Source organism: Rattus norvegicus, chromosome 7 (assembly GCF_036323735.1).
Source record: "Rattus norvegicus strain BN/NHsdMcwi chromosome 7, GRCr8, whole genome shotgun sequence".
Classification (NCBI taxonomy): Eukaryota; Metazoa; Chordata; class Mammalia; order Rodentia; family Muridae; genus Rattus; species Rattus norvegicus.
This window is the reverse complement of record NC_086025.1, coordinates 22,089,933-22,111,583: the sequence shown is the minus strand read 5'-3', so window position 1 is coordinate 22,111,583 and position 21,651 is coordinate 22,089,933. Positions and strand designations below refer to the sequence as shown.

At 42.6% G+C, this 21,651-nt stretch overlaps 1 protein-coding gene across 5 annotated transcripts in view; it reads left to right on the top strand.

The window, feature by feature from the left end:
- Washc4 (WASH complex subunit 4) overlaps positions 1-21,651 on the top strand; it is a 52,302-nt gene that overhangs the window by 16,264 nt on the left and 14,387 nt on the right. For 4 of the 5 annotated variants that reach the window (XR_005486803.2, XM_006241205.5, NM_001399772.1 and 1 more), the window contains 13 exons: positions 503-663; positions 4,892-5,018; positions 10,788-10,913; positions 13,231-13,338; positions 14,137-14,283; positions 14,406-14,485; positions 15,028-15,133; positions 15,672-15,788; positions 17,023-17,191; positions 17,681-17,835; positions 19,881-19,955; positions 20,511-20,615; positions 21,495-21,629. Coding sequence is in view for 4 of the 5 variants with exons in the window: in XM_006241205.5 (XP_006241267.1) it covers positions 503-663; positions 4,892-5,018; positions 10,788-10,913; positions 13,231-13,338; positions 14,137-14,283; positions 14,406-14,485; positions 15,028-15,133; positions 15,672-15,788; positions 17,023-17,191; positions 17,681-17,835; positions 19,881-19,955; positions 20,511-20,615; positions 21,495-21,629 (1,611 nt within the window). In the remaining variant the exon portion in view is untranslated. Of the gene's footprint in view, positions 1-502; positions 664-4,891; positions 5,019-10,787; positions 10,914-10,960; positions 11,787-13,230; positions 13,339-14,136; positions 14,284-14,405; positions 14,486-15,027; positions 15,134-15,671; positions 15,789-17,022; positions 17,192-17,680; positions 17,836-19,880; positions 19,956-20,510; positions 20,616-21,494; positions 21,630-21,651 lie in introns of those variants that run through there. The other variant, XM_039080078.2, reaches the window with a different exon arrangement.

Genomic DNA, 21,651 nt, shown 5'->3' with positions numbered 1-21,651 from the left:
CCTTTGACTTCTCCCCTTTGCCCTCATTTTTAGAGGGCAAAGAAGAAAAGATTAAATTGTTATTTTCATCTTTGCTATTTCCATGATAGGACACCTGATTTCAGAATTGAAACTTGGTTTGTGTCTAATACTATCAAATAATAACAGGCCACGAGGCCTTAGCTATCTTTAAGATTGTTTTTCTTTCCTAGCATTTTATTAATATACCCTGGCAGTAAAGTTATGAAGGGTTGAATTTCATTTTGTCTTTTAAATATTATTAATTATTGTGAAATCTGTTGTGTGTGTGTGTGTCTGTTTGTCTGTTAATATTTAGGCAGAATAAATTTGCTGTGCTCACCACCCACTGGGAATGCTTTCATTCTTTATACAATAATCTTGAGAGAAAGACACATCTTGTAATAATAGTTGTATTTTCGGAGCTGCTTCCCTGTATGTTGGTAGCATTGTTCAGCACAGCATCATTGGGCCTGCGCTCTATGACTTTCCCTCTGCCCTTCAGGTGCCAGCCGTCACTTTAACTGCTAATATTATTTGGTTTCCTGATAATTTTCTGATTCATAAAATGCCAGCAGCTGCCAAACTCCTAGACAGAAAAAGTCTTCAAGCCATTAAAATACACAGGGATGCCTTCCTACAGCAGAAAGCTCAGTCGCTCACCAAGTAAGTTTTATAGAACAACTGTGAAGAGAATGTTCAGATATTTGATCCTGAAAGTACTTGAGTCACAAGATGTAGTGATACTAACATAATATTGTACAGTTTCTGTATTGTTTGTCTTTTACATCTTTTATGAATTTATTTGGTGTATGTGGGTGTGCGTGTGTAAAGAGGACAGCTTGCAGGAGCTGGTCCTCTCCTCTACCATGTGGTACTTGGATCCAGAGTCTGGTCCTTAGGCTTGCGTGGCAAATTCTATCACCAAGTGTCTCTCCAGTCCCCAGATTGATTTTTCAAGAACTTTGCTTTTTTTCTTAAAACCCAAACGAACAAACAAGAAAAAAACTATTTTGTGTGTGTATGTGAGTGGTGTGTGTAGTGTGTGTGTCTGATTGTCTGTTGTGTGTATGTGTTGCTAGAGATAGAACCCAGAAGGTGCCCCCTTTTTAGAAGGCCTCCTACTGTAGTGTCTTGAGATGAGCTGGATGATGACATTAGAGGACTGGGGAGTGTGTTTTCTCTGCTGAAACTATTAGAGAAATCTGAGGGAAAGTACAGTGATGTCTCTGAGTGTGTATGAGGCATTCAGATTCAGGAGGGAGCAGATTTGACTTCTCTGACTGCATCTAGAAGGCCACTCTAGACTTTGAAGGGACAATGACAGGTAAGGACAATATAGCTGCCAGCAGTGTGAACCTTTGAAAATGCAGCAGGCTTTGAACAAAAGACATTGCATTATGGCCCTGCCCCATGTTCCTGGGGAAGAAATGAACATAAGTATGTTCACTGTTCCGGCATAGGACTCTGCAGGTCCTTCCCTGGTCTCATGTATCAGACACACAGAGTGAGTGAGAACACCCTGTGGAGCTCAGTCCTGCTCCTGGTGTTACCATTTCCTGAGAAACCTGGAATACAGAGATTAAACCTGACGTTCTAACAGCAGGTGGCACAGCCAGGCACTCCACTCTACTATTAAAGTGTCTTGTGCTTCTCTCAGCTGTTTCCTGATTTCAGATGAGGAGAGGGAGGCTTAGAGAAGTGAGTTTGCCGAGCACACACTCCAGTGTTCTGCCATGTGGCTATGTGGACAGAGTGTGCCTGTCTGTGTGCCCAGGAGACTGTAGGAAGGAAGTTTTAATAGGTGGAGATTGAACGTTTTCTTTTCCAAGACCCCTTACCTGACAGAATTTTACCCTAAAGCCTTTTGATTTGTTTACTTAATTACTTGTTTGTTTATTTTTAAGAGACAGAGTCTCTCTGCAAAGCCCTGGCTGTCCTGAAATTCACCGTGTAGACCAGGCTGGCCTCAGAGAATTGAACTCAAAAAGATCCACTGTCTGTTTCCCTAGTGCTGGGATTAAAGGAGGTGCCACTACCCCAGCCACCTCTAGGCTTTCCTATAAAGTCAGTATAGAACTCCATGATCAGAAAGGATGGTGGTGTTTTTTTTTTTTTTGTTTTTTTTCCCAGTTTCCTTTCAGTTGTGCCAAAGAAACCTAATATTCACTCTGCTGTTGTAAAACGTGGGGGCAGGGATCCTACCACTTGAGAGGAAGCCTCGAGGTGACAGCTGTTCTGTTGCTAGAAGTGGAAAGGAGCTGGGGCTGTCCTCTGCTTCCTGCTGTCAGTGCCCCTGACCCCTCTGGGCATCGTTGGTGCACGACGCCGGGAGAGAACTGCCCTTAGGTAGGGGGTCTGAGCTTTTCTGGAGACTCATGCTCCTATGTAGAGACCAACACTGCTTTCCACCAGGGCAGAGGGTGGTTTTCCCTTCGTGCGTCCTGCATTTCTATTTTAAAATGGAGCTAACACATTGATAACTGAATTCCTCCTGACCTCCAATCCAACAACAAAATAAGTTGGGACCCGAAGCAGTGTCAGTTTTCAATCCTTGAAAGGCAGTGATGATCTGCCATCTGGCTGTAAGAGTAGCAGCAGGACTGACAAAAAGCTCTGTCATCCACAGTGTCTGACCCAAGGCAAATTGAACACTTCATTATGTGTTACTATGGTCAGAATGGTTTTCTCCTGCCTCAGTTTCCTGAGTGCTGGGGATTACGTGTGACCTGCCTGCCACACTGTACAGTGAGTCCTCTCCTCTCCCATTTCCTTACCTCCCCCTTGGCCCTCCCTCCCTCCCTCCCTCCCTCCCTCCCTCCCTCCCTCCCTCCCTCCCTCCCTCCAGTCCTCTCTTGCTGTCTTTTGTTTGCTGCTGCTGTTTATCCTGACTGGTAGGCACTGTCAGCATGTGTGTTGGTTGAGTGTCTGTGGTGGGAAGGAGAGCCTCCCAGACTGGGTCTTACCCCTGGCTCCTGATGGGCAGGGTGCGTTCCTTTGTGTGGCAGTTTCTGGACATTGAAAAGCATAGTCCCTACATGAGGTTTTGGGGAGGGAAAGGAGGAGAGAGACACAGTGTGGGCTGCAGAGGAACAGAGAGGTAGGGGCCCACTGAATCGAAAGGTTCTTCAGGCAAGAGAGTTATTAGCTCATAGCCAGCATGCAGGGGCCTGAAGTATAAGATGCTTCATTCCTGTCAGACAAAGCAGGATGTCCACCTTCAAAGGCAAAGAGGAGGTACTGAGCTGTGGGGAAGCAGGTATAGTTAATGTGTGACCTATACTGTGTGACAGAGGCAGGGGAGTGAGGCATGTGTAACTCGGGCACGTGATGGGTCATGTTTTGTCTGGGTAGGGACTCAGTGTAGCCCATGCAGGTAATAGTAGTAAGGATGCTTACACACTCACCTCCCTACCCCCAGCGACAGCAAGGGGTGAGCGTATTTATTCCTTGCTTAAAGTCCTCCCGGGCCTGGGTTCTCTAAGTACTGCATAAGGTTACTGTGGGGTTTCAATGAGCTAATTTGTGTCAAGTTTAGAATAGTTACTGGTATAGCATGAACATTCAAATTAGGTTTTAAATTCAGATTCTGGCTACTTTTACTATTTTTTTTCCATTAGAAAACAAAACCTATATGTGCCTGGCTATGTATGCCATATATGTGTAGGTGCCCTCAGACTGATCCCTGAAGCTGGAGTTGTAACTTGTGAGCTGCCATGTGGGTGCTGAGAACGGAACTTGGGTTCTTTGTAAGAGTAGGACTTGCTCTTAACTGCTGAGCTGCTTGCCAGCCTCTGCTCCCGTGTTCTTACTCTCATTGAGGGTACTGTCTTCTTTCTCCCGCATTATTATAGTTGCTTTGTAGATGCTAGCCTTACTATGGTTTATTTTAACACACCAGCCAAAGGGGTAGTGATTCTCTTAAAACCATTCATCTCCAGTGGCTTCCCTTAGGCCCTTGTTTTCTATACTTCCTCCCCACTCTCCCACCCTCCCTCTACCTCTGATCTGCTCTTCTGTCCCTCCCTCTCCTCTCTGTGCTCTACCCTCCTGGGTTTTGTTATTACTGGACAAATTGGGTGTAGTTCCAAGGCCTTAGGGCTCTTGCCCTTGTTCCTCACCCTCTGTAAACTCTCTGCTTACATTGCTTGCACATCTTACTGATCTGACCAAATCCTGGCTCAGAACCACCACACTCTGAGCCTACTCTGATCATCCTATCTAAAATTAGACAACTACTCCAGGCTCGATCTGTGTCCCTGTCTACCCCTCCCTCAGGCTGTGTCAGCACACAGTTAACGATTATTTCGACCTTGGTTATTGATTTATTATTCTGTAGCTCTCCTTCCTAGAATCTGAGCTTCATGGTGCCAGATTTTCATCTTTCCATCTGTTGTATTCTCAGCTAGAATTAATGCCTGGCTTGAATAGGTACTCAGGACATAGTTGAGTAACTTATATATGCATATAGGATTCTCTCTCTCTCTCTCTCTCTCTCTCTCTCTCTTTTTTAGTATAGAATAAGAGTTTATTTAGGGCATGGGGAGGGGAGTTGAGGGGTAGTAGTGACAGAGAAAGGCAGAAAGAGAGAGACGGGGGGAGAGAGAGAGAGAGAGAGAGAGAGAGAGAGAGAGAGTGTGAGAGTGTGTGTGTGTGTGTGTGGAGGAATAGAGGCCAGCCATGAGCATATGGAGAGAAGGAGAAGCAGGGGAGGGAGTGGGGATAGGGGAGAGAGTGAGGGAGCAAGAGGAGAGGGGAAGAGCATAGGACTTCGTTTGAAGGCCAGACGCACACAGTCACTGCTGGAAGGAATATGTTTGCTCTGGTCAGTATGAAGACATGGCTGTATGTTTTGGTTTGTGCTCTAAGGAACCTCAATGTTTTCCTTTGCTAGAGATGTGCAGTCTTACTACGTCTTTGTGAGCTCGTGGATGATGAAGATGGAGTCTATGTTATCTAAAGAGCAGAGGACGGATACATTTGCCGAAGACCTCACCAACACATGTAATGTTTTCATACAGGTAGTTGTGTGTTCTTACTTAGAATATTTTTGGGTGTAATTTCAAATTTGTGAATTTAATTTATAGAAGTTACATGGCCACAACTGTGAAAAGGAGGGTTATGTTTTATATATAAACAACATGAGGAGCTGCGGAGACAGCTCGGGGTGAGAGCCCTTCTCTTGCAAAGATCCCAAGTTTGATTCCCAGGGCTTCAGGGATTCAGTGCCTCTGGCTCCGAGGGCAAGTGCACTTAGGTTTATGAAAGGAGCGGTCCTGAAGAGCTCACTGGGCCAGCAGGCTTGACCGCAGCGCCCTTACCTGCTTGCCAGTGCTCCTGTGGGCTGTCTTGAAAGATACTTTTATATGTGAGGATATCTTTTTATCTTTAATTTTAAAAAACATTACATGTATTTAGTGGGGAGAGAGTGTGTGCATGTGAGTGAGTGTGACTGTGTGCTTGTGCGCATGCATGCATACAGGTATGCATGTACATGTGAGTGCTTGCACTCAAGGGGGCCATGGTACCAGTGTGAAAATCAGAGGACCAGCTTGTGAAGTCGGTTCTCTTCTCTACCACTTGGGTCCCAGGGATTGAACTCAGGTTGATAGGCTTGGCAACAAGAACCCTTGCCTACTGAGCCACCTTGCCAGTCCCTACCTCAGGTAAGGTAATTTACTATTTGAAACGGGCAGGGACCTGGCTTGTGCAGCTTTGGCAAATATCCCCTGGTTAAAGAGGATAGTGTGCCTTTGTTAGTGTAGCGTTTAGACATGGCAGGATTTTACTAATTGTTTGGTCTATAGTCTCTAATAACTGAGAGTTCAGTGAGAGTGTCCCACCATTATTTGTGGGCTTATTTACAAATAACATCTTTATAGTTCTATCAGGTTTTGATTTCTGTAGTGTGGTGTTAAGTACAGAGTGTTTAGAGTTATTGCGGTTCTGCTTGGGAACTGGGAGCTGGAGCGATCCTGAGCAGAAAGCCTTGGTGTCTGCTTTGGACACCAGCCGCCCCCAGGAAGTAGCCGTGCTGTCGGTCTCTGAGTGCTTTCTGTTGGAGAGCACTGGTGTCTGGTACTGACACGGTTGCACAGTGTTTGCTTCAGCTAATGTCTACACAGTGTGTCTTTACTGAACCTCACATGCAGCCTTTGTATCTTCTTGCATGGGATGTGTGTCTTCTGTAAACAGTGTATGTTTTTCCTCAGTCTGGTTTTATTTCATTTGTGAGTGAGAGAGTGAGTGTCCTGGAGTGGATGCTCTTGGTTCTGTGGCTCTGTGGAGCATGTAGTAGATGTGTGACTCAGTCACTCTTCACCTTACTTTTTGAGATAGTCTTTCACTGAACCTGGAGCCGCTGACGAGCAAGTCCCTTTGGAGATGCCTGTCTCTCTGGGCTGGGTTGGTTTATAGATACGCACCTCTGTGCCTCGCTTTTTAAATGGGTCTAGCGATCTGAACTTAGTCACTGTACTTGCATAGTGAACATGTCGCCCATTGAGCTGTTTCCTTAGTGGCCATCTTTGTCTTCTCACAGGGCTGTGAGCTGGTTTCTGCGTTGTTGCTTGTGTTTCTGACAGAAGCCTCTGAGGCGGAGGCTGTGGAGAAGCAGTTTCAGTCTCTCTGCTCTAGGTCTCCCCTAGGTCTTGACCACTTGTTTCCTCATTTTCTTGTGAGCTCTTCGATGCCTTCTCGAGAGTTTTGAGGAGTGTTACCTAGCTTTTCTAATGGTTCATAATAGGAAAAGTCATCTATATTATGTATTCTGTCCTTAACAGTGAAGATGAACAGGTTGTTAATGGCACAAGGAGTTACACACTTGAAGGCTACCACCAAAGGCTTCTCTTTCTTGCCCACCTTTGACGTTTGCTGTTTCTTGTTCTGCTTTTAGCTTTCCCATGTGCACAAAAGTGTAGTCTAATGTGATAATTCTCTAGCTGACAAGGGAGAACTAGAGTATGCCACAAGCCTTAGTCTTGTGCCACCTTCTCAGGACACTTCCTCCATTACATTCCTTCATTCTCTAAGTCAAGCACATCTCTTCAACACACCTGTTGAAAGGAAAATTGTCACTGTGTGTACACTCTGCTAGTCAGAAATAGTCAATCCTGTGGTTAGGAAACAGGCTAGCTGGCAGTAACCAAGTTAACCAGAAGACACAAAGAGAAGATCCAAATAAATACGAGTAGACATGAAGGGAGGATTACAACAGACACTGAGGAAATTCAGAGACTCATAAGACAGACTTAACCTGCAGAGTAGTAGGATATAAAGTCAGTCCACAGAAGTCAGCAGGCTTTCTACATACAAATGGCAGACAGTGAAAGTCAGGAAACACTGTGCTTTATAATAGCTTCAAAAATATGTGTATCTTGGGATAACTCTAACCCAACAAGTGAAAGACTTACACAATAAAAACTTTGGGAGTGAAGAAAAGAAATTGAAGATACCACAAGATGGAAAGACCACCATCCTTTTGGATTAATAGTATGAAAATGGCCATTTTACCAAAAGCAATCTTTAGATTCAATATAATTCCCATCAAAATATCAACACAGTTCTAAGTAGAAATTGAACAAAACAATCTTCAACTGCATATGGACAGACAAAAAACGGTTAAAACAATCCAAAATAATAAAAGAACTGCCAGATGTATGATCATCCCAGTTGTCAAGTTGTACTGTGTAGAGCTATGATAATAAAAACGGCGCATGGTATTGGCCTAAAGGCATACACATTATCAGTGGAGTCAATTGAAGACCCACACACATACCTTTCCTGTGGACACTTCATTTGAACAAAAAAGTCAGAAATGGACACTGGAGAAAAGACAGTACCTTCAGCTCATAGTTGGTGCTAGTCAAACAATGTAGAAGTCTTGTAGAAGAACAAAATAGATCCATTTCTGTCATCCTGCACAAAACCCAGCTATAAACCAAGGGTCTCAACATAAGGGCAGCTTCCTGAATCTGACAGGAAAGGAAGTAAGAATAGTCTTGAACTCATTGGCACAGGAAGGATTTTCTCAACAGGACAGTGGTAGCATAAGCCCAAAGACCAGTAATTAATAAATGGGACCCCATGAAACTGAGAAGTTCCGGGACTGCAAAGGGCACTTGTCATTTTGGCAGAGTGACAGCCTAAAGAATTGGAAAATTTCGGGGTTGGGGATTTAGCTCAGTGGTAGAGTGCTTGCCTAGCAAGCGCGTGGCCCTGGGTTCGGTCCCCAGCTCCGAAAAAAAAGAACCAAAAAAAAAAAAAAAAAAAAGAATTGGAAAACATCTTTACCGATTGCAAATCCGATAGAAGGTTAATATCTAAAATCCATAAAGACTAAGAAAACTGAGCATCAAGAAAACAATAACCCAGGTAAATGGAGTAAAGACCTAAGTAGGCACAGATGGCTGAGAAACATCCTTCACCATCAGGGAAATAGAAACGGCAGCTACTTTGAGATTTCTTTCCTCTTATCCCACTCAGAATGGCCAAGATAATAAAACAAATGCCAGCTCGTGCTGTTGAGCATGCAGGGAAAGGAGAACATTCATTCACTGTAGATGGGAGTGCAAACTTTACAGCCCCTCTGGAAACCAGCGTGCTTCCTCAGGAAGCTGGAGTCAACCAACCCGGAGATCCAGCTTCACTGCTCTTGGGATTAGGACTCTGCATCCTACTACAGAGATGCCCGCTCATCCATGTTCATTGCCGCTCTGTTCCTGACAGCCAGAACTTGGAAACACCGTAGATGTCCCTCAGTAGAAGAATGGATAGTGGAAATGTTGTACATTTATACAGTGGAATATTGCTCAGCTCTTAAAAATGAAATTATGAAATTTGTAGATAAGTTCGTGGATGGAGCTAGTAGAAAAGAACATTCTGAGTGAGGTAACCCAGACCCTTAGAAGATGAGTGCTGTATATTTTCTCTTACATTTATTTGATGCTGGCTTTTAAAATTCTGGAATGTGTTCTGCAGTCTGAATAATCAAGAGGCCAGGTACCAGGGGGGGAGGAGGCTCTCCCAAGGAAGGGAAAAATAGAATGTAGTGTTATGGATGGATAAAGAGGATACTAGACTAGGAGAGTTAGTGGGGGACTGTGGCATCACACATAAGACCAGCACAGTTTCCAGCCAGAGGGGGTTTCAGCAGTGAGATGGGAAAGTGGAGACAGGATCCCAGCTCTAATCACTTGCTATTGATACCTGCCGGCAACCACACTTCAGGGCAGGGCCCATGTCCATCCAGGAGCTGTTGGCCAATATAAGACAGATTCCATGTTTTTATATATGTACGTATTTGACCCCTCCCCCTGTTTTTGTTTTATTGGACTTTGCTTTTGTGTGTGTGTGTGTGTGTGTGTGTGTGTGTGTGTGTGTGTGTGTATGCGCGCGCGCGCGTGTTGTTTTTGTTTTAATTTAAAGGAGAGAACAAAGTTGGGTAGGTAGTAAGGTAGCGAGGATCTGTGGAGATTTAGGGGAGGGGAAAACATCAAAATACTGTATCAAATTTGTTTTTATTTAAAAAGAAACTAAAGAAAAATATATATTGATATGTATGTGGTATTAAACCCTTTGGTGCTTTAAGTGAAAATATGTGAGGGGCTGAAAAAAATGACCCAGCAGTTAAAAGAGCTTGTTACTTTTCCAGAGGGTTTGAGTTCAGATTTCACCACCGGCACTGGCAGCTCACAACCATCCATACTTCAGTTCCAGCAGATCCAGTGGCCTCCATGTGCACGCTCACACACACACACACACACACACACACACACACACACACACACACCCTATCCATCATCTTGTTTACTATTTAGTCTTCCTGGAGTTCAGAAGAGTTAGAAAATACTTTTAAGCAGCAAAATAATTACGTGCTCCATCATGAAAGAAGGGGATGAGAGAATGTGTTCTAGTTCTTGGGCGAGATGGAGAGAAAGCTGACAAGAGACAGATAACAGGTGGACTGTGGGAATTGGGCTAGGCCCCTGGTTCTCCACCTGCCGAGCTGTGTGCTCCTCCTGTTATGGTGACCCACAACTATAACAGGATTTTGTTGCTAGTGCCTAACTGATTTTCTACTGTTACAAAGCATGATGTAAATATCTGACCCGCAGATTGAGGGCTGCAGGTCTGGGCGGAGAGGAGGAATGCGATTAGCTTGGTGCGAACTTCCTTTGCATGTCTGCGTTGTTCAAGGAAGCAACTCCCCAGTTTTCAGTTTTCCTTAGTCCTGCTCTCAGTATCAGCAGATGGGATCTCTTGTCTCCTCAGCAGTTAAGGGGAGGATGAGTTATTAGGTATTTCACTGGCATTTAACACACCATTTTGCTGGAGAGGTTTTCATTTTCTTTAAGTGAATAGCTTTTTAAAAGCCAGGAAATGTGTAAATGTCTAGTATTTGATAGTTCAGGAAATTATTAAGGGCTTCTTTGAAGCTCACAGTGTTGTCAGGAGTAGTATTTCTAACTCTTTAAGAACTGACTTTAAAAGGGACATTGAGCGTTTGGAGAGATGAGTCAGAGGTGAAGAGTACTAGGCACTAATCCAGAGTATCCATGTTTAATCCAGCAGCACAGAACTGCCTCTAACACGGGTTCCGAGAGACCCAACACCCACTTCTGGTCTCAGGAACTGCGTTCACGTGTTGGGCAGACATACATGCAATATAATACCCATACCATAAAAATAATAAATAAGAGACTTAGAAGTACTGGCTATTGGCATGCTTAGCATATGGGGAACAAGGTCTGAATGAAATCTGTGATTCCATTGTTCCTTTTCTTCTGTAGGGCTTCTTATATGCATATAGTATTAGCACCATTATAAAGACCACGATGAACCTCTACATGTCCATGCAGAAGCCTATGACCAGAACCTCCGTGAAGGCGCTGTGCAGGCTCATTGAGCTTCTCAAGGTGAGGTAGTGCTGTTTCGCTTTGTCACCGGGACTTGGGACATGACCTCAGCTACAGTAGGGTGCTTTTGGGGATTGGGTGAGGGGGTTTATTTTCTGGTCACATCAGAACACAAGCTTAGAAGAAAGTGAACTTAAAATTGAAAACAACTCATGCTTGACTAATACAGGTGCTGCCGTATACAGCTGTGCGTGTTGACAGTCTCAACTCAGCCTGGTTCATCTTAAATGTGCTCAGATTGGTTCCCTGGTCTAATCAGTGCGTTAGCCAACAGTCAAGGAAACCATCTAACCCTAAGCCTAGCTTGTTGTGAAGCCCTGGGTACCCTTTGTAAGTTACTGAAAGCTCTCTTGGAAGTGAAACTGTGTGGATCTGCATTCACTATGCCCCTGTAAAGTTGAAAGAGAGAGGTGACTGACCATCTGTGGGTTTAAACTCTGTTAGCAGCCAAGCTCATGAGAAGAAGGGAGAGTTAGCTTTAGTGTTGTCAGTAATTGTTTTAGTCACAGAAGGGTTACAAAGCAAGTTGCATGAATTGAAAAATTTTGTGCTAAAATACCCAGTATTTACAAGTGTTCACATGCAAATGAGGTCAGTTTATGTGACACTGTTGATTGTAGTTTAAAGAAAGCACTGGGGTCTTGTGGGTAAACAGTGGACTGATAGATTCAGATGACTTCACAGGGAGTATACTTATTGGAATGTAAAATGGTTTTTAGTATAACTCCTTGTAGGTAGGAGAGCCCAGCTCTGAAATTAAAACTCAGATTTGCTGGTAAGTTTCCAGTAATCATGTACTTTGGACTTTCTTTATTCTTTTTTTTTTCCCCCTTCTGGAGCTGAGGACCAAACCCAAGGCCTTGTGCTTGCCAGGCAAGTGCTCTACCACTGAGCCAAATCCCCAACCCCTTACTTTGGACTTTCTTAAAACTAACTTCCTTCCTTCCTTCCTTCCTTCCTTCCTTCCTTCCTTCCTTCCTTCCTGTATTACCAAGTATTTTTTTGTTTTTCTTTGAGATAGGGCCTCACTGTACATCATTGTCTTGGTTAGGGTTACTATTGCTGTGATGAAAACATTCTGACCCAAAACATCCTGGGGAGGAAAGAGTTCATTTTACTTAAAGTTCCATATGGTAATCATCATTAAAAGCGTGAGGGTAGAAACTCACACAGAGCAGGAATTTGGAACAGGAGCTGACGCAGAGGCCATGGAGCAGTGCTGCTTACTGGCTTACTCTGCCTGCTTATAGAAGCCAGGACACCCTGAGGGATGGCACCACCCACAGCAGACTGGGCCCTCCTCATCCATCACCAGTTTCTTAACTGCTGGGTCTTTTGGAGGCATCTTTTCAGTTAAGGTTCTCTTTCAGCCGAGTCTGACTTGAGTCAGGGTCATATAAACCTAGCCAGCACCCTAGGTTATCTTTCAGTCATAGCAGTTCCCCTGCCTTTTCTGGATGCAGGGATTACAGGCCTCTTCCTCTGTACCTGCCATTAAGCCAGCCAGTCAGCACAAGTTGTTTGGACCATTTTTAATAATTTGCACCTAATTGTTAATGATAATGAATTTTTATTTATTTACTGTATTTCTGTTTGAAAAACCTATTTGTACTTTTGGGGAGGGTGTGGTTCTATTGATTGTGTAAAAAAATCTTTGATTTATTTGAAATTTGGAATGTTTGTAGAAAAGAATCTTTCATTTAGTATATACCATCTTTTTATTTTATTTTTTAATGGCTTTTGACAAGTACAGGTGCTTAATTTTAATGCAGTTGAATTTTCCAGCATAATGCTTTGTGTGTGTGTCTGTGTGTCTGTCTTTGTGTATAAGGGTGACTGTGTGGAGGCCAGCAGTCAAGCTCAGAATCTGATTCTTTGACGCTATGTATGTACTTTGTGGTTTGAGACAGGGTTCTGGAGTTTACCATTGAGGCTAGCAAGCTCCAGGGACCCGTCTGTCTTCTGGGCACTGGGGAAATAAGCGTGTGTCACCATGCTTGGCTGGTTTAATGTAGGTGTGGGAAATCAGACTTGCTTCTTCATGTCTGTGAAGCAAGCAAGCGCTTAAAGACCAAACCGTCTCTGCAGCCCCGAGTGGTGCATTTTGGTTGGGGAGAGAGAGAGAGAGGAAGAGGGAGAAGAGGGAGAAGGAGGGGGAGAGGGAGTGTGTGAGAGTCCATGTGTCTGTGTCCTTATTCTCCTCTAGTCTCATTTACTAAATTCCTTCCTTTTTTAGGCTCATGAAGGTTTTCTTTAACGATTACGATTTTGCTGTAAGTTTTGTTACTTTTTGCAAAGTCACTTTTATTTCTTTTAGGCGGTAGAGCATATGTTCCACAGGAGAAGCATGGTTGTTGCGGACTCGGTGTCACATATAACACAGCACCTTCAGCATCAGGCTCTTAACTCTATCTCTGTAGCCAAGGTACGCAGATTGTGATGTGCGCAGCGGAATTAAGGGATCATGCAATCCCACGTTATCTGCATTTCCTGGGTTAGCTTCTGTTCTGCTCCTGCCAGATGGGTTATTTCTGTAGTGCTCTATCCACTGTATTTTGTAATCTTCATAATTAGCAGAATTGTAGTCTGAAAAACTGTCATGCTTGACTAATGCAGGCACTATCTTGTTTAAGAGCGCGTACTGACAGTGGGAACTCAGCCTGGCTCCCTGTAATCAGTGCATTAGCCGACAGTCAGGGAAACCATCTAACCCAGAGCCTAACTTGTTGTGAAGCCCCAGGTGCCCCATGTAACTCACTGAAAAACCCACCAGCTGCTAATCTCAGTAGAAGGAAGGGACATTTTTTTTTTAAATGATTTATTATATTTTATGAGTATACTGTAGCTGACACACCAGAAGAGGGCATCAGATCCCATTACAGATAGTTGTGAGCCACCATGTGGTTGCTGGGAATTGAACTTAGGACCTCTGGAAGAGCAGACAGTGCTCTTAACCACTGAGCCATCTCTCCAGCCCTGGAAGGGAAAGGTTTTGACCCTTTATTTTTAGAATTTTTTTTCTAGTTAGATTGATGTGAGTGTGAAAGTAAGCCCGCTGTGTTTGCTCTGAGAGACAGTTAGAGAGGCTAAGTTCAGAATAGTGGGGAAAGTGTTTTTCTCTGCTGTCTGGAGCTAGGCCATAGAAAACAGAATAGAGACTTTTTTCTTTTGAAACTTAACGATGTTAGACTCAAAACTAATGCTTCTGTGTTTCATCTTTAAGAAAAGAGTAATTTCAGACAAGAAATACAGTGAACAGCGTCTTGATGTGCTGTCTGCTCTTGTTTTGGCTGAGAACACCTTAAATGGACCAAGCACCAAACAACGACGACTTGTTGTTTCTTTGGCGTTGAGTGTTGGCACGCAAATGGTAAGTTTATTGCTCTTCTTAAAGGAATCAGCATGAAGGTCTGAGGTTCACAGGTCATTTATTAGCCCAGGAGACTTGGCCTTGTGGTGATACACTTTTGTGTTTTCTCTTCCTGCTAATAGAAAACATTCAAAGATGAAGAACTCTTTCCCCTGCAAGTTGTCATGAAAAAACTCGATCTTATCAGTGAACTGAGGGAACGGTAAGTGGAGCTGGGTATGTGATAGTCAAGGGCCTGGGGCAATAGGACAGCAGTTCCCTCCCCCTCTCCCTCTGCTCCCCCCCTCCCTCCCCAACCCTGTTCACTCCTGATCTCCATTTGTTGTGGGGCCCAGGCTGGTCCTGCAGTGCTGAGGTCACAGGCCTGTTTCCACATTCCCTTTGGTTTCTCTTTGGCACAGCCAGAGTAGGGAGAGATCCACAGGGCACTAAAGTTCCTCTCTGTAACTCTTGTAATGTGACCAGCAGGAGACTGACTACAGCCTTGTCCTGTCTTAGCTTTGCCTTCACAGGAACTGTGAGTCCCCTGGAAGGCTTTGCATGACACAGAGCAGCTCCCCTCAGGGTACCTGGCAGATGTGGTCTCCACTCCATTGTTGTAGTGGTGTAGTAATGTCAGGTGGAGTGGCTGAGAGAATATAACGTGAGGAAGTTAGACCTCTCCCTCAGTACGGAAGGTCATTCCTTTGTGTTATAGGGACGCTCATGTTGGTACCACTAATTACTTACTGCCTTGCATTGCAGAGTCCAAACACAGTGTGACTGTTGTTTTTTATACTGGCATCGCGCTGTCTTCCCGATTTATTTAGATGATGTCTATGAGAATGCTGTTGATGCAGCTAGATTACATGTAAGTACAGAGGAGTCTCACAGTAAACACCATCTCTGTTCCCTAGGTTTTAAGTAGGTCATTTGATTTCATAAACCATCATACAATTGCCCTGCAGTGATATCTCGAACAGCGTTATTGTGCATATCTAATCAAAGTTCATGTAGTCGGTGGTTAAATTGTATATCAGTAGTTATGAGTAAAGTTAGTCCTACTGGACTAGCCCTCCGCAGGCACTTATCCACTTATTCTCAGCTCACTTGCTTTGATCTTGCTCAGTAATTTTGGTAATTACTCGTTGGCAGGCTGCATGTTTCTCAGTTTCTCCGTGGAAGTAAGTATATTTGATGCACGTAGAGTAGAAGACTAGTGAGTGTTAGCTTCTCTTCTTTTTTGTGTGTACGCCTACATCGCATGTTTCAGGGTTTTAGGAAAATAAAGCAGTCATAGCAGAGTGATTTTTCCTTGAGGTCAGAGTTTTTGTATGTAGTTAGCCTTTGCAGTTTTGTTCAGAATTGTGGTTTTTCTAACCTCAGGTATGTTTTAATTACCTTCCTAGTACATGTTCAGTGCTTTACGAGACTGTGTACCTGCCATGATGCATTCAAGGCACTTAGAGTCCCATGAGCTGCTTCTGGATTGCTATGACAAGGAAATCATGGACATTTTAAATGAGGTAAGATTGTGTCTAGGATTGAAAGATGAAGAGCTGTGCTTTGGGACAGCATTTGGATAGAAGTCTCAGCGAAGCTGACTTCACTGGGTCAGAAACTTAACAAACTTAGGTGTAATGGTGCATACTTAACAGTTCCAGCACTCAGGATTGAGGCAGGAGGATTGTGAGTTCCAGCCCCGACCCTTTCTCAAGACAACCCAAACCAGTTATTTATAAATTATTGTGTAAACCAAACAACTTTTGTTTGGAAGAGATGATTAGTAAATGAATAAACCTCCTAGCATCTGCCTGCTCAGTGCTGACGTTAGGAAAAGTTCTGTACACTCTTACTCCCTATTGGATTGCCCTTCTGGGTAATCAGACCTTGCAAATAAGAGGAAAATTTTTTATTTAAAAACAAAATATAGGTAATTGGCTAGTATATGGTACTCTGATAGATAAGCATAGATAACTTTAGTATGTTTGTGTGTGTTGGCTGTCTGTGCACCTATGCGATGGTGCAAGTGTTGGGTCAGAGAGCAAACTTGGGTATCTGTCCTTGTTTTGAGACAAGGTCTCTGTGTTGTTTACCACTGTAAAACCAGGCCAGCTGGTTCAGAGTTCTGAGGGATTTTCTCATCTCCTCTCTCACTCTGGCTAGATTACAAACCTAGCTAGGGCTACCGTGTTTGGCTTTAGGAGTATTCTGGGGATTTGAACTCCGATCTCACACTTGTCTACAAGTACTTTTAATCAACCAATCCATTTCTAGAGCCTTCATGATTTAAGAATTTTTTAGATTTGTTCTATTTGTATTTCTTTTGCCTGCATATATGTATGTGTACCACATACATGTAGCCCCTGTGATTTTTTTTTTAATGATAATCATAAGGAAACCTATTCTCCTTTACTACATGTTGCAAGATTAATTTTTGCTGCTGCTTTTTATAAACTTTATGCTTTATATTACATAGTCATGTTCCTTATAGTGAAGCCATTGGTTGGCTGTTCATGAAAATTAAAATTAAATATTTATGAAAACGAAGTCTCAGTAATTTATCTGTCTCTTGGCTTTAAAAAAATTATTACACTTTTCAAACAAAAATAAAATTTTACCATTGAGAGGTTGGCATCTTAAGTCAAGAATCTAGTTGGTCAGTCTGGTCAGTGTACAGTGAGGGTTAAGGCATGTGCCCACGTGGAGGAGTGGTCTGCAGTGGGAGCCGTGGTAAACAGCTCAATTCCTTCCCAACAGCGTCTGCTGGATAAGCTGTGTAAGGAGACGGAGAAGGACTTGCGGCTCTCCGTGCACACTCACTTGAAGCTGGATGACCGGAACCCCTTCAAAGTGGGCAGAAAGGACTTGGCTCTGTTTTTCTCTCTGAACCCGATTCGGTTTTTCAACCGCTTCATTGACATTCGAGGTGAGTGTTTGCACATGTGTCCTGTGTGCCTTCTGACCTGTCAAACAGCAGCTGATTCTCAAGGGTTCCTGTTCATTCCTTGCTCTTTCTGTTGCCTCATTTTTATTTCTTAGCAAATTGCTGTGTAGCCCAGGTTGGCCAGGGACCCATCTGTAGCCCAGGTAGACCTCAGCCTCGGTTCTGCTCCAGCCTCTGAGTACTGAGATACAGGGCTCTTCTACCACACATAGTCCTTGCTTTGCTGTTACTGTTTTGTTTTGTTTTGTTTTTAAATATTTTGAAGGTTTTGCTCTCTAGCTGAGGCTGATTTTGAACTTGTGCTTCTCTTGCCTCAGCCCATTGAGTGTTGATACAACTATCTTATTTTAAAGGAAAAAATTTAATTTTAAAATCATGTGGCATTTGTTTTCTTTTTAACTTCATTTCTCTTTTACCATTCGTGAATCAAACATAGCAATTTGTGGGGTTTGTTTTCTTTTGTTTTTGTAGCTTATGTGACTCACTATCTAGATAAGACTTTCTACAATCTCACAACAGTAGCTCTTCATGATTGGGCCACTTACAGTGAAATGCGAAATTTGGCTACGCAGCGTTATGGGTTGGTTATGACAGAGGCACATCTTCCTAGCCAGACTCTGGAGCAGGTATGTTCAGTTTTATGGTATGGTCTGATATGCAACAGTATTAATTTAAGAAATGTTTTCTTGTCTGTCTGCCAGTCTGCCTGCCTGCCCGCCTGCCCGCCTATTAGACATCTATTTTATGTGTATGAGTATTTTGCCTATATGTATGCATCTGCACCATGTCAGTGCCTGGTGCATGCAGAGGTCAGAAAAGTGTCACATGTCTTGGACCTAGAGTGACTGGATTAACTATGGGTTCTGGGTCCAACACCAGTTGTTCATAAGAACAAGTGCTCTTAACCACTGAGATATATCTACATTCCCGTAATGTAGTTTTAAGAAATGTTTTGTTATATAAACCTTACATCTGTTGAGAGTAAAATATTAGATGGTACTATGGGCAAAATAGAAATTACCATTGCTTTCCTGAGTGAGTAGAGTTCCACTGAGCGTGTGAAGTAAGTACTAACACACACTTCAGGAATGTACTTAGTTAACTTCACAGAACCCTAAAAGGTATATACAAAGCTGGATTTTAAATGAGTGTAGTATGCGAACTTTATTATATTAGGAAAACAGCTAGCTATAGTTGCAAATTGCAAAGAAGCACTTGGTTTTGCTGATTTGTAATATGGAGTATTTCCTGAATGTAGCAATTTAGATTCTTGGTTATTCTGTGAGTAGTTCTCATAAAAATAATCTAGTTAATGTTTAAAAACCATTTATTCTGTCCCCAAATTTGACGATCATAATACCAGAGGAACAATAATACCTGTTGTATTTATGGGCTGTTTCCAGGATCATTTTGTGTATCCTTTAATCATTTATTTAAATATTAGTACATGTTTAGAGAGCGCTGGATAATCAGCTGTGTTTAAGGATTCAGTTATATGCTTACAGCCTAAGGGGAGATAAAACGTATGTGAAGGAAGTTTTAGGGTAGAGTATAGCAAAAGGTACAATACCAATGTGTATTGTGATGATACTTTGAGCACTAGGTAGAAAAGCTATAGAAGGTTTACCACTGAGAATCAGGGAAGCGTGTGAAGAAAGGAGGGTCTTAAAGAATAAAAGAGCTCAGGGCCTGACAAGAAAGTTCAGCAGTGAAAGTCCCTCTTTTCTTGCAGAGGAAGACCTAGGGTCCCAGCACCCACATGCTCCATGGGATCCAGCACCCTCTTCTGACCAGCACACACAAGTGGTGCACGGACATACACATTAAAAAAACAGAGAGAGAGAGAGAGAGAGAGAGAGAGAGAGAGAGAGAGAGAGAGGCAGAGGCAGGCAGATCATGAGTTCAAGGCCAGCCAGCAGCCAGGCCTACACAGAGAAATCCTGTCTTGAACAAAACAGAAAGATATGTTTATGTATATAAAATATGAATAATATAGTTTATTTAAAAACTGGTCTGGGAGCTGAGGAGGTGGCTCAGCAGTTGAGAGCATGTGGTGCTCCTGTAGAGGACCTGAGCTCAGTCTCTAACACCTACATCAGAAGGGTCACACACACCCACACCTTCATATGATTAAAAATAAACCAAATCTAAAAGGGATTTGGCGTAGTCAAAAAAAGCATAAACCTTTGAACTCAGAGTCCCTAAATCCTAGGGTTCTGTCTGCCTGACTTTGTTCTCTTTACATGGGTAATAAATACCTAATGTTTTTGAGGATTACATGTGGAGAGTCGTTCTTGTTTAGTGCATTGTTACAGGTGTTCTCATGGTGTCTTTAAGTGCTTTTAGAGCACAGTTATTAGTTTACTTAGTAAGTAAGTGAAGAGAAGTGAAAGATGGCCAGGAAACAGTTGTGGCTCTGGGTCTTGTGATTTAAGTTTGTTTCTGTACAGATGGGGGATAAAATGCAAAGCAGCCAGGCCTTCTCAAGGAGGTGATTCTGGTTGTGTAAGTGGGGAGGGTTTGGGACTTTTAGTGGTACTTTTTAGGAGGTTTTGAAAAATAATGTAAAGTGTTGGTCAGCAGTGTAATCAGTAGGGTGTTGTATTGGTACACGTGTGGCTGATGGTGCTCAACTAATGGTCATGGGGTTTCTGTGTGGATTGTGTTGTAGGGACTCGACGTTCTGGAAATCATGAGAAACATTCACATATTTGTCTCTCGATACCTCTATAATCTCAATAATCAGGTGAGTGCACTTTTGTGTTGTGTTTTTAAGAAAGGATTTCACTCTGCAGTCTCAACTGCCCTAGAACTTACATGTAGCCTAGGTTGGCTTTGGGCCTCCATAGTGTTGGGATTACAGCGATATACTAGCATGCCCAACTCGGACAAAGCTTTAAGTGGGAATGGCTTCATTAATAGGACGGCCAAAAGACCAGGAGTTGATTTTTCAAAGGTGAACATTAGTAAAATGTGTAAAGCAGAGTAATTGTTTAGAATAATTTTTCCCTTGAGATAGGGCCTCACAGTGTAGCTTTGGCTAGCCTGGAACTCCTGTGCAGATCAGGGTGTGCTTGAACTCACAGAGCTTTGCTTGCCAGGGCTGGGATTAAAGGAGCGCACCACTGGAACCGCAGTGGTTTAGACACCTGGTGGTTGTTTGCTGAGTGTGGTGATGTCATCTTAAATGGCTTTTCAATAAATTATCCTTAATGAAACAGATTTTAAACTTGTCTGGGTTACTCAACAGTGTTTGGAATGGGGTGTATTCTTAATGTTTATAAATGTGTTTGCATTGCAGATTTTTATTGAACGGACAAGCAACAATAAACATTTGAATACTATTAATATTCGACATATTGCTAATTCAATTCGAACACATGGGACAGGGATCATGAATACAACAGTAAGTATCTCTTTGCAGGTTTGGTGGGTAATAGACTCTTGTCAAATTTAGTACTTTGAAAAAAGAGTTTTTACAGACTATTTTGGTAAGCACACATTGCTTCCTGTTTATATCATACCTGAACTTCCATTTTTTTCTGATGGCATAAATAAAACTATCTCTTGTTAACCTTGTGTTGGATGGGGTGGGCACTGTGATGGGAAAGGCAGCCATCTGAACCCTAGTTGTTAGCAGTGGAAGTCAGTACATTGTATGTGCCTGTGGGTTCTCAGGCTCTCTGAAAGTTACTTTGGAGATGAGTTATTGGGTCCGGTTTTTAAACTATATTTATAAATCTAATACTTGAATCTCAGCTCACCTCTCTCTTTTCTGAAGATTTGTGAATCTGGGTTGGGCCTTCATAGAGTCATGCTCAAAAGTACCTGCACTCTTCACTTTTAGAAATTATGGCAGCTGAGATTTAATGATTTGATAGTGTATGTTTGTGTTGTCTGATAGTCTGCTGGGAAAGAGAAGACAAAGACTTCTAACATTGCAGCAGACACATTGCCTCGTGTGTGAAAGGCTTCACAGAGATAGATGTGTAACTGTTTATACTTTCCTCCAGCATCCTGCTGTTACATACTGTCCTTCCAGTCTGAAGATGAGTAATAAGGCATCTTACTGATGGAGGAACAGGGTGGCTAGTATTTAAGCCATTTCAGAAGTATATAAGGGAAGTCTAGAAAGTTCTGTGATTTGGGGCAGCAAAGAAACCATTTAAACATTTCATCTCCAATATAGATCAAACTTTATAAATAGTAGTACTTTTAGATCACTTTTTCTGTAACATTTATTTGAAATATATTAACTTTTTATTTTTTAATTTTAATTTCATAGGTTAATTTTACCTACCAGTTTTTGAAAAAGAAGTTCTATATATTTAGCCAGTTTATGTATGATGAACATATCAAATCCAGATTGATTAAAGACATTCGGTTTTTCAGGGAGATCAAGGACCAAAATGATCACAAGGTATGCTATGTATTCTTGGTAG